Here is a 13,020-nt window from a genome sequence, read left to right on the forward strand (position 1 = left end):
ACATTTTGTTTATTCATTCACCAGTTGATGATCATTTGGGTTGTTTCCACTTTCTGACTATTATGAATAATGCTGTTATGAATTATGAACATTCATATACAAGTTTTTGAGTAGACATATTTTTCATTTCTCTTGGGTTTACTAATATATCTAGAAGTAGAATTGCTGTATCATGGCTTAAACCTTTTTTAACCTCTGTGTTTAACCTTTGGAGGAACTGCTTGATTGTTTTCCAAAGCAGCTGTACCATTTTACATTCTTGCCAACAGTGTACAACTTTTCCAATTCTGTACATCTTTGCTAATAGTTGTTATCTAACTTTTTGATTATAGCCATCTTAAATGGGTGTGAAGTGGTAATCTCATTGTAGTTTTGATTTGCATTTTCCTGATGGCTAAATAATGTTGATTATCTTTTCATGGGCTTATTGGCCATTTGTATATCTTGTTTGGAGAAATATCTATTTAGATCTTTCACCCATTTTTTTTTATTGTCTGTTGATTTATAACAGTTCTTTATTTTGGATATAAGTTCCTTATATATATGATTTGCAAAAACTTCTTTCATACTGTGGGTTGTCTTCATGTTTTTGATGGTATCCTTTAAAGCACAAATGTTTTTAATTTAGTGAAATCCAATTTATTTAAATGTTTGTTGTCTAGGTGTCATTTAAGAAACCATTGTCTAATTCAAGATCACAAAGATTAATGCCTATGTTTTCTTCAAAGAATATTAGAGTTTTAGCACTTACATTTAAATTTTTAATCTATTTTTAGTTAATTATTATTTATAGTACTAGAGGCCCAGTGCAAAAATTCATGCACAGGTAGGGTCCCTAGCAGCTGCCAGCTGCCGGCAGGGGCCTCCCTTCCCCAGCTGTCAGCCGGGGCCTTCCTTCGTTCTGCGCCGCCCCCTGGCACACGTCATAGCCAGCAATTGAACTCCCGAGGGGACACTTTGCATATTACGCTTTTCTATTATTATTTACTAGAGGCCTGATGCACGAAAATTCATGGACTCAGGGAGGTCCCTCCGCCTGGCCTGCGCCCTCTTGCAGTCCGGGACTGCGTGAGGGATGTCCACCTGCTGGCTTAGGCCCGCCCCCTGGGAGATCAGGCGTAAGCCACAGTCGGACATCCTTAGCACTGTGGAGGAGGCGGGAGAGGCTTCCGCCACCACCACTGCGTTCACAGCCATCCATCCGCCCGGCTTGTGGCTAAGCGGAGCTCCCCCTATAGGAGCACACTGACCAGCAGGGAGCAACTCCTGTGTTGAGGATCTGCCCCCTGGTGGTCAGTGCGCATCATAGCAACCAGTCGTTCCCGATGGTCCTGCCGTTCGGGTCAATTTGCATATTACCCTTTTATTATAAAAGACTAGAGGCCCGGTGCACAAAAATTTGTGCACTCGGGGGCGGGGGGGGGGGGGGTCCCTCAGCCCGGCCTGTGCCCTCTCGCAGTCTGGGACCCCTTGGGGAATGACCACCTGCTGGCTTGGGCCTGCTCCCCCGGGGATTGGGCCTAAGATGGCAGTCAGACATCCCTCTGGCAGGCGGGCAGCCCTCGGGGGATGTCCACTTGCCAGCAGGGAGCAGACCTAAGCTGCAGTCAGACATCCTTAGAGCTGCTGAGGAGGCAGGAGAGGCTCCCACCACCACCATTGTACTGGCAGCCATCAGCCTGGCTTGTGCCTGAGCAGAGCTCCTCCATGTGGGAGCTCACTGACCACTAGAGGGCAGCTCCTGCATTGAGCGTCTGCCCCCTGGTGGTCAGTGTGTGTCATAGTGACCAGTCATTCCCAGTGTTTCTGCTGTTAGGGTCAGTTTGCATATGACCCTGTTACTATATAGGATAGAGGCCTGGTGCACGGGTCGCGGCTGGCTGATTTGCCTTGAAGGGTGTCCCGGATCAGGGTGGGGGTCCCGCTTGGGTGCCTGGCTGGCCTGAGTGAGGGGCTGATGGCTGTTTGCAGCTCATCACACCCCCTTCAGGGTGGGGGTCCCTACTGGGGTGCCTGGCCAGCCTGGATGAGGTGCTGATGGCTGTTTTCAGGTTGGCCACACCCCCTTTAGGGTGGGGGTCCCCACTGGGGTGCCTGGCCAGCCTGGATGAGGGGATTATGGCTGTTTTCAGGCTGGTCACACCCCCTTTAGGATGGGGGTCCCCACTGGGTTGCCTGGCCAGTCTGGGTGAGGGGCTGAGGGCCGTTTTCAGGCTGGTGGATGACTGAAGCTCCCAGTCTCTCCTTTTTTTTTTTCCTTATTCTGGGATTTAGTTAGCTTCTATAATTGAAACATTGTTGCCGTTACTGGCGCTCCCAGCTCTGAGGCCGCGGCTGGCTGAAAGCAGGTATCTGGGGTTTGTTTAGCTTCTATAATTGAAACTTTGTTGCTTTTCAAGCTGTTGTTTTCGGAGCTCAGAGCTGGGCTGCGGCAGGCGGGGAACCGTGGCTTCCTCCATCACTGGAGCAAGCAAGCCTCATGTTCGCTTCAGCTGCGTGGCTGCCAGTCGCCATCTTTGTTGGCAGTTAATTTGCATATCGCCCTGATTAGCCAATGGGTAGCGTAGCGGAGGTACGGTTAATTACCCTTTTTGTCTTTTACTAGATAGGATAGTATTAGGTAAGGAACCAACCTCATTTTTTGCATGTGGATATCTAGTTGTCTCATTATAGTCTTTGTATGAAAGTTATTGAATAGTATAAGCAGCAACCTCTTTAATAATTTAAAACCTAAAGAAGCTTTCCTATGGCTATTTTTGGATCCTTGATAAAAAAAAAAAAAAAAAGCTGCGTCACAGTTTTACTTACAGTTTGCAGAGACCTATTTTGGGGTCTTAAAGTAATGCAGTTTTCTGTATGTCTCTTTCTAGCATCTAATATGGTAGATACATAATATTGTTTTAGATACCTCAAGTAGTTGTTCTTACGTGGAGGTGTGTATAAAAATTTTTTTGGAGGAGAGATGGTCTTTTTAAAAATACATGTAAAAAAATACATATGTATATACTCTACTCCTGTTCTACTGAATTTTAATTTCTGGGTAGGGGCTGAGCATGTGAATTGCATTTTGAAATAATCTGTTGATTCAGAATAATGAATGGACTTTGTTGTTTGCTGGTAAATGTTTAACAGTTACTCAGGGAAAAAAGAGAAAGCCATGCTTTGTAGGATTTGCCAGTTCCTTTGGTGTAAATACTCCTATCATGTTCAATTTCAAGCTACCAAAGTATTGTCACTGAATAAAAAGCTGGGAAAAGATACTATTTTCTACAATTCTATATTATTCTCACACACGAACATACCTACGTACATACATACATACATAAATATAATAAGTGTAATTAACCACAGAGTAAAATGTGCTGAATATTTAGGAAGTGAGTTTGGAGTAATTATTAACTTTGTCATATTATTTAATTTTTACTTTATATAATTTAATTCTTAATCATAGTTTTGTTTAACAATGACTTGTACAGTTCTTGAAATTTTAACATTTGGGCCTGGCCAGTGTGGCTTAGTGATTGAGCGTCAACCCATGAACCAAAAGTCACCGTTTTGATTCCCAGTAAGGGCACATGCCTGGGTTTTGGGCTGGATCCCCAGTAGGGGGCATGTAGGAGGTAGCTGATCTAGTATTCTCTCTCATCAGTGATATTTCTATGAATGTGCAAAACTAATTGAGGCATTTAACGTAAGATTCAAGGATGTGAAAAGTAAATGGAATTGAACATCTTTGCTACACTGTTCAATGGTGAACCAGCTGATATGCCTAATAACCTACAACACGAAATCATTCAACTGAACTGAAAGCCACATACAACAACCTCCCACTGCTTGTGTTCTATAAATGTTACATAAACAATGAAGAATTACCCACTTTGAGAAAGCATGCATTGAAATATGCATCTGTGTGTGGACAACTTATTGCTGAGAGCCGTTCTTTTCAAAACTTACCATCACAAAGAGTCAACTGTGCTCCATGGAAAAGCAGTTGCAAGTAGCAACATCATCAGTACCAGTTAACATCACACGCCTTACCAAAGAGAAGCAGTTCCAGCCATCACATTAGGGATGAGTTACTTAAATGTTTGACCAAATATAGCAGGCTAATTTTTAAGTTGATAATTTTGTATGGCCTGCAAATGATGTTATAAAAATACAAATGGACTTTGGCAGAAAGAAGGTTCCCCATCCCTGCTTTAAGCAATAGGCAAACATGATTTCTATAAAAGTGTAAGTCTTAATTCCTCTTTCGTCATTATTATGAATTATATACTCTGAGGTTCCTTCCTCCCATTACAATAAAACTGGATCCTGGATAAGAGATAGCAAGTACATTTTTAATGCAGTGCTGCTTTCTGAAGAACGCAAAAGAGCAGCAAAAACAATTAAAATCAAGGATTGAGCAACAAATCTGAAAGCTGATGATGGCCTTGAAATTTTTACAAATATTAGAGCTGGTTTACAAATATTAGCGCCTTATTGAGGAGAGAATTGGTGAACTGCAAGATGGAACTGAAAAATTTATCCTGAATGCTGCACATAGAGGCAGGGGTATAGAAAATATTGAAGAAGTTAAAATATGTGGGGAAAACACTTAGAAAATCTACTGTACATCTACTTGGAATCCCAGGAAAATTAGAATGTGAGAATGACAACATTTAAAAGAAGTAGTGACTAGGAATTTTCCATAATTGATGAGATATAAATCTACAGATACAGAAAGAACAATACATGTCAAGTAGAGTATTATATTGAAACTGCAAAACTCCAGAAACAGACAAAATACTACAAACGCCCCAAGAAAAAAAGGCAAATCTTCCTACAAAGGAGCAGCAGAAGGACAGAACGACAATGGAAGCCAAAACACAATGGAATAATCTCAAAGTGTTGAGATAAGTCCTTAAACCTATAGTTATATACCTAGCAATCGGTTTTTCAGGGAGATATAATAAAGAGGTGTTCAGATAAAATGAAAGTGCTGATTACTAGGAGACCTTCACTAAATAGGAATGTGTAAAAGGATATATACATCAGGAAGATGTTTCTTCTGAAATGTAAAGGTGAAAATGTTTACCAGGTTGGAAAAGTCTGTTTTGTTATGATCAATGCAGTTATCAAAAATGTAGCATAGTACTTTGAGAAGGTGAAGTATTGTATCAAAGGTGTAGTGTAAATTGCTTTACATTCCTCAGAACCCATTCTATCACCTTTTCATTTTGTACCTGCACTATGGTTTGGGGAAATTGACCCAAAGATAACAGCTGGGCCTTGATTAATGCAATCTAGTCATAATAATCCCATTCTCCTTGCTGCTAATTCACTTGATTCAGCAATCAAGGGCATGGCTATTATCTTGCTATCAATTATTGATTCAGATGTGGCCAGAAGGAAAGAATTCTTATGTTGTAGAAGATGAGAGGCACCCTGGGGAAACCTAAATTGGTTGGTTGTTATTATAGTAAAAGAAATATGCCTTAATGTGAAGTGAAAACTAGGAATAGTAATCTGTGGGAAAGGAAAAAAAACAATAAGAAATTTTGGTTTCTAAGGAAAGTTAGGCATAGACTTATTTGTCAGCAAAGTCTGATCTTAATTGGCATAAAACTATTGTTTTAACCCAATGGGTGTAGTTTATTTGGCTGCAAATATTATTAGCAAGTTTGATCACAGGTTGTTGCTGCAGAATCTACTGTCAGTGTTACTTAATATATTTAGAAATCCAAGTAAATTCTGAATTCTTAAAATACCTCCTTCCAAGAGCACTGGTTAAAATATTGTGTGTGTGTTTTTAACAAATATTTTAACATGTACATGTTGCAGGGTGACTAATTTATAACATATAATAAATTCAATGGTTGCACTTTCAATTAACGTTTGCACTTATGAGAAGAGGACAAGCCATTCTGTTCAAGAAATACAGGAAGGTGAAAGAACAGACTGTGTTGTACTACATGGGACAAGTAATATCAGGCCCTATTTATTAGAATATCAGAGAAGGGGGGAAATAACTTCATTTGACAGTAACATGCCTAAACAAGTTATATACTGGTGAAGTGGAAAAATGAGGATATACAGTTTTGTTTTGTTTTTTTTACTGATCTTAGCCTCCTTAATAAGTGTTATCAAAATAATTTTCTAGTCCAGCCAGTTATTTCTTATAAGGTTAAATGTATACTTGCCCAGCCAATGTGGTTCAGTGGATTGAGCATTGTCCCATGCACCAAGAGGTCACTGGTTTGATTCCTGGTCAGGGCACATGCCTGGGTTTCGGGCTCAATCCTGAGTAGGGGTCTTCCAGGAGGCAGCTAATTGATGTTTCTCTCTCATCGATGTTTCTAACTCATTCCCTCCTCCTTCCCTCTGATTCTCTAAAATAATTTTCTATATTATGATCTAGGTGGGATATTGACAAAAGTATTAGAATAAAACATATTTCCTAATTTGAAATTTCTCCAAATATTGAAGATTGCATTCAGTCTTTAGTACTTACTGAATATATATGGTCTTATGGAATAGTATCAGAGTTATATTGAAAAACAATACAAAAGTCACTACTATATCATTTTAATATATATAAATTGTTATTCATGAAATTTAATGAGATTACATTTCTGGTTCTAAATCTGTTAAAAATATCCTATATAATAAAAGAGAAACATGTAAATTGGCCGTCCCTCTGCTACACCCACCAGCCAATCAGGCATGAGCATGCAAATTAACCTGACAAAGATGGCGGGTCAATTTGCATATGCAGGTGTCAAGCGCCTTGAGAGGCGACGGCGGCCGCGGGCTCCCGGGACCATCACTGGCCCCGAGAGGTGAGGCTGGCCATGCCTAGCCATGCCCACAGGCTCCCGGGACCTTTGCCGGCGGAGAGCAGAGCAGGAGAGTGGGCGGAGAGTGGGAGGTTTGGAGGACTTGGCAGAGCAGGAGGCTGCTGGACATAGAGCAGAGTGAGAGAGAGGGTGGCTTAGAGGGCGTGGCTCCCTCTGTCACCCCAGCTTCCTCATCACAACTATGGAAACTGACAGCAGGGAGGAGGAAGTCCCACCCCCACAGAATCAGCCGTTGGTCAAACAGCTCTCAGCAGTCTGACAGCCAGGACTCTTATTCACCTGCATCTCAGACTGTGACAGAAAAGAGGTAGGACTATGTTTAAAGAACAACTGTTGATACAACATAGCTCTGCAGCTGAAAGATGCCGGCATTACTGACAGAAAATGTCTGAAGAGCAACATACATCTGATCTTGAAAGAAGGCAGCGCCTGTGACAGAATGTATCTGAAGACCAGCTGTTGCAGGGGCCCTGAAACTATGGCCTGCGGGCCACATGCGGCCCGCCGAAAACATTTATCCGGCCCCCTGGGTGTTTTTGCCACTGCTGCCTGTTGCGTAGCAGCCCACTCGTCCTGGGACCGCAGTGCGCATGTGTGGAATGTGCGCCACACTCTCCGACTCCCCTCCTTCTCTCTGTCTCTTGACTCCTCCTCTCAGTCTTGGGTGTGATCGGAGGAGTCACCAGCTTGCCTGTGCAGAGCCTGCTGCTGCCTGAGGACCGAGGTAAGAACAAGTTAGGATTTATTTTTTTTTGAAGTTAGGAGGTCTATTTTTTTTTTTTATTTTGCAGTTAGTGGGGCCTCTTTTTTTGAAGTTAGGAGAGCCTTTTTTTTTCGAAGTTTTGTTTTTTTACTTCAAAATAAGATATGTGCAGTGTGCATAAGAATTTGTTCATAGTTTTTTTTAAAACTATAGTCCGGCCCTCCAACGGTCTGAGGGACAATGAACTGGCCCCCTGTTTAAAAATTTGAGGACCCCTGAGCTATTGGAAAAACGTCGCTCTAATGTTGAAAAACACCGGCGTCATCGACAGAAAATGCCTGAAGACCAACGTGCCTTTGAAGTTGAAAGAAGGCGGTGGTGATGACAGAATATGTTGAGAGAACAGTCATCAACATGTACTACCAATACTGGTAGGAACTGCCTTCTCAGCGAAAATGGAGTACATGAGGATGCAATTCTCGAACATAGTTGTGGTGGAATGACTGTTCGATGTGAATTTTGCCTATCACTAAATTTCTCTGATGAAAAACCATCCAATGGGAAATTTACTCGATGTTGTAGCAAAGCGAAAGTCTGTCCAAATGATATGCGTTTTCCAGATTACCCCGCATATTTAAAAAGATTAATGACAAAAGGAGATTCTGACAGCAAAATTTTCATGGAAAATATTCATTTCATAAATAGTTCTTTTGCTTTTGCTTCCATGGGTGCAAATATTGCATCGCCATCAGGATATGGGCCATACTGTTTTAGAATACACAGACAAGTTTATCACCATACTGGAACTTTACATCCTTTGGATGGTGTTTCTTGGAAGTTTGCTCAACTTTATATTTTGGATATAGCTGAAGCTACAAGTAAAAGATTAGCAATGCCAGAAAACCAGGGCTGCTCAGAAAGACTCATGATCAACATCAACAACCTCAACCATGAAATAAATGAATTAACAAAATCGTACAAGATGTTACATGAGGTAGAAAAGGAAGCCCAATCTGAAGCAGCAGCAAAAGGCATTGCTCCCACCGAAGTAACAATGGCGATTAAATACGACCGTAACAGTGACCTGGGTAGATATAATCCTCCCCGTGTAACCGAGGTTGGTGTCATATTCAGAAACAAAGATAGAGAACCTCCTTTTGAAAGGGACTTGCTCATTCATTGTAAACCAGATCCCAGTAATCCAAATGCCACTAAAATAAAACAAATCAATATCCCGTTTCCTACATTAGATGCAATGACATATCCTCTTCTTTTCCCACATGGTGAAAAAGGCTGGGGAACAGATATTGCATTAAGACTCAGAGACAACAGTGTAATCGACAATAATACTAGACAAAATGTAAGGACAGGAGTCACACAAATGTAGTATTATGGATTTCATCTCTCTGTGCGGGACACGTTCAATCCTATTTTAAATGCAGGAAAATTAACTCAACAGTTTATCGTGGATTTGTATTAAAAAATGGAGGCCAATCAGATAAATTTCATCAAAGCAAACCAATCTAAGTTGAGAGTTGAAAAATATAGTGGTTTGATGGACTATCTCAAATCTAGATCTGAAAATGACAATGTGCCGATTGGTCAAATGATAATACTTCCATCATCTTCTGAGGGTAGTCCCAGAAATATGCAGCAGCGATATCAGGATGCTATGTCAATTGTAATGAAGTATGGCAAGCCCAATTTATTTGTAACCGTGACATGCAACCCCAAATGGGCAGATATTGCAAACAATTTACAATGCTGGCAAAAAGTTGAAAACAGACCTGACTTGGTAGCCAGAGTTTTTAATATTAAGCTGAAAGCTCTTTTAAATGATATCTGTAAATTCCATTTATTTGGCAAAGTAATAGCTAAAATTCATGTCATTGAATTTCAGAAACACTCACATATTATTGATATTAGGTAGTGAGTCCAAATTACGTTCCTCTAATTAATTCCCTTTCAATGTGCATGAATTTCATGCACCAGGCCACTAGTTCTGTTATAATTTCACAGAATGTTTATTTTACAGTATAAGCACTACTGCTCAGAAACTCTTTTCAAGTAAATCTGTAGTTGGATATTACATGATACTTTAAGTAGACCAAAACAACAATATATTATTGAACAATTTGGAGATAATCACCTATAAAAATATTTTTATAATACACACTAATATATATTTATAGTGGATTTAATCCACAGAACATTCAAAAGTTATGTGGTATATAGAATAGTTTTTCATAGTCCATAGAATATATTTTAAGGATAATGTTACTTTTTTCCTCTTGTCTCTATAAATAGGAGTTGTTTTTGTTTTGTTTTTTGTTTTTGGACCTTTTACCATTTTTTCATGTCTGGTTCAACTCATGTAAGTTTTTACGATTTATGTCAGCTTGTGTTGTCTTACCAGCAATCATGTCATTTCATTGATCAAGTAATGACTACATAGCTAAAGATATAAAATTAACTAGTTTCAATAGTCTAACCACTAAACTGTACACCAAAATCAATACATAATATAAACAAATACATAAATAAAAAAATAAAATGGAAAAAATAAAAGAAGTCTTCAAGTATAAATTAATTTGTGTTTTAAGCAGCCAAATTTTATGTCTGATAATGCCCAAAAAGAACTTTTACTCTTTATTGTCTTTGTGTGTTAGTGTCTTTCATAGTTAGGATTTAGGGTTAATAAAAGTGATACTGTGGTGGGAAGATAATTATATAATACTGGTTATTTTTTTACCACTTAGTAAATTGTGGTTTGAAGTTTTTCTGTTATGCAATATGTGTTTATTAAATGTTATAAGCTAATTACTATTCTCCTGTTTTGTCTGTAGGCTGCTATTACACCTAGAATAAAGTGTAAAACCTTTTTTTATGTGTAATATATGCACTGATTTCTAACTGTTTTGGCTTCCATTTTTTTTTTCATCAAAATAGGGCAAGTCTCTTTTTTTTGAATGAGTTTGGATTTATCTTTAGGGTGTGTAGGAAAATGCTGTTATGTTAAAGTTACAAACCCTTGTGTATATTATCTATTTTAAACTGTCTTTTACCCTGTGAATTTCACACAGTAAAAGTATGTAGCACACTATCAAAGTTTAAAATAACGGATTTTTTCTGTATATTTTAAAATCTTAGTTACTCCTTATATGTACTACATCGCTATTCTTCAGTGAAATAGGTATTCTATAATGTCTCTTCATTGCGGTGCTACATTAGAACTTGTCACATCCTCTCCTTAGTGGATAAGTGATTATTTGCAAAACTGATTCTTTGTTAAAACAAAGATGAAGTTAGAAATATTTTGTATTATAATAACTATCTCATTCAGTTTTTTAAAAAATAACAGTAATTTCTATGTATTTATGAACTTTTTAGAAAGAATCTTCAAGGGGGAGACATAGAGAAAAGGAAGACATAAAAATCACCAAGGAGAGAACTCCAGAAAGTGAAGAAGAAAATGTAGAGTGGGAGACTAATAGAGATGGTAAGTTTCAAAAATCTTTGTTTATGTAGTCAATTTATTGATTATTCACTTTGCGGACACCTTTTGTGGGCTTCAGCCGTGCCCATCATAGATGAGTAGGTTCAAAACACTTTTCAACTGTGATCTCTCTGTCAGTAGAAAATGGCATATAGTAGCAGAACAAAGGCAGAAAAAGCTGTTTACACTGCATTTTTCAACTTCACTATCCTTTTTTTCTTCCTAGAATTTTATTATGCACCATCACAATTCTTTGGAATTTTTTTTGCATTTGTAGATTTTTCAGTTCCTCAACATCAGTTTTAAAAAATTAAATCTAAATTTATGTTTGTTGTTTTTCATAAAATATTAAAAGATTGCAAAATTTTAAAGACCTGGGGAAATTATTTAAAAGGTATTGTTGACTTTCATTTTTCAAAAGAGATTTAAATCCAATAATAATTAAGACCTGGGATTTTTTCATGAAAAATTAGCAAAATCATCTTTGGGTCATTGTCTTAACAAATAAGGATTTATTTTCCACACCACAAATGTTCACTTTTATGATCTTCTTCAAGGTGAGCACTATAGCCGCACATTACCAAATATAGAGAATGGGAACTCATTTGTTGAATGTGTTGGGTGTGCTAGGCATTTTAATATAATTTATATAATTATCTCACTAATTCAATAGCTTTGCTATTTTCTTTTTTTTTTTTTAAATATATTTTTTATTGATTTTTTACAGAGAGGAAGGGAGAGAGATAGAGAGTTAGAAACATCAATGAGAGAGAAACATCGATCAGCTGCCTCCTGCACATCTCCCACTGGGGATGTGCCCGCAACCCAGGTATATGCCCTTGACCCGAATCGAACCTGGGACCTTTCAGTCCGCAAGCCGATGCTCCATCCACTGAGCCAAACCGGTTTCGGCCTTTGCTATTTCTTATACATAACATAACTAAAGAGTTTAAGAACTTAAGCAACTTCTCAGCAGTAAGCTGAAAACTTAGACCAGGGGTTATAAAATTAAAGGTTGTGGACCAGGCACTTCTTTACAAAAACAGCTTTGTTGGAACACAGCCATATCCATTTGTTTACATATTTTTCTGGTGCTGTTTTTGAGCTACCATAAGTGAGTTGAATCCTTGTTGAAAGTCAAGAGCCTGCAAGCCTCAAATAATTACGCCTATTATTAAGAACAATCTCTGAAAACTTACATAGTCTAATACTTGAATTGTACCCTAAATGCCTCTCCAGTAATTTGACCATCATACTTTTTAAGGAAATTTATTCCATCTTTGAACAGCATTGTCTGCTGAAGAGTGCTTCTGAGAACAAATAGGAAACTTTCTTATGATTGGGATTTCTTTCATTGGGATTTCATAAGCCAATCTAATACCGCTTATACAGGGTGTCCCCCCAAAATGTATACACCCTTTAACAGCTGATAGCTCAATTTTGAAAATGAAATGTATTTTAATAAACACTCCCTTTGTAATTATTCAAAGTGTGTGAATACATTTTGGGGGGACACCCTGTAGTTGTAAAGGCAGCTGTAATGTTCCATTGTGGTTGGATCAATTAGTTAATATATTGAAATAAAATACTAGAAACCTTGACTCTTCAAAAATTGGATAACTAACTTTTCTGGAATAGTAAGGAATTAACTCTTAACATACCCAGCATTCTTTTCTTTTTATTTTAATTGCTTTTGGATTAAAATTTTTCTGAAATTTCCTGGGAACCTCCTATCTTTAAAAGTAAAAATTTCTCTATTATAATAATGCACGCATTTTATTGAAAATTTAAATGTTTAGAAACACCTGTCATTTTCTCCATGTTTTCATACCTATTTCAAAAACCTCTCCTTAAATTTCTAATCCCTTTATTTGTCCTGCTTGCTCTTTACTACACAGAGGTGATAGAACCCTTCATCCACAAGCTCCCTCAACTTCCTGCCAATAATCACTTACAAACTAGTTTTTTATGTACACCTACAC

At 38.3% G+C, this 13,020-nt stretch overlaps 1 protein-coding gene across 11 annotated transcripts in view; it reads left to right on the forward strand.

Moving 5' to 3' along the window:
• ZC3H13 (zinc finger CCCH-type containing 13) overlaps window positions 1-13,020 on the forward strand; it is a 125,435-nt gene that overhangs the window by 10,267 nt on the left and 102,148 nt on the right. For 10 of the 11 annotated variants that reach the window (XM_059684491.1, XM_059684486.1, XM_059684483.1 and 7 more), the window contains one exon: window positions 10,933-11,041. The exons of the other annotated variant lie outside the window; for it this stretch is intronic. In XM_059684491.1, coding sequence (XP_059540474.1) covers window positions 10,933-11,041 — 109 coding nt within the window. Of the gene's footprint in view, window positions 1-10,932; window positions 11,042-13,020 lie in introns of those variants that run through there. 11 annotated transcript variants of the gene reach the window in all.

Source organism: Myotis daubentonii, chromosome 2, assembly GCF_963259705.1.
Source record: "Myotis daubentonii chromosome 2, mMyoDau2.1, whole genome shotgun sequence".
Classification (NCBI taxonomy): Eukaryota; Metazoa; Chordata; class Mammalia; order Chiroptera; family Vespertilionidae; genus Myotis; species Myotis daubentonii.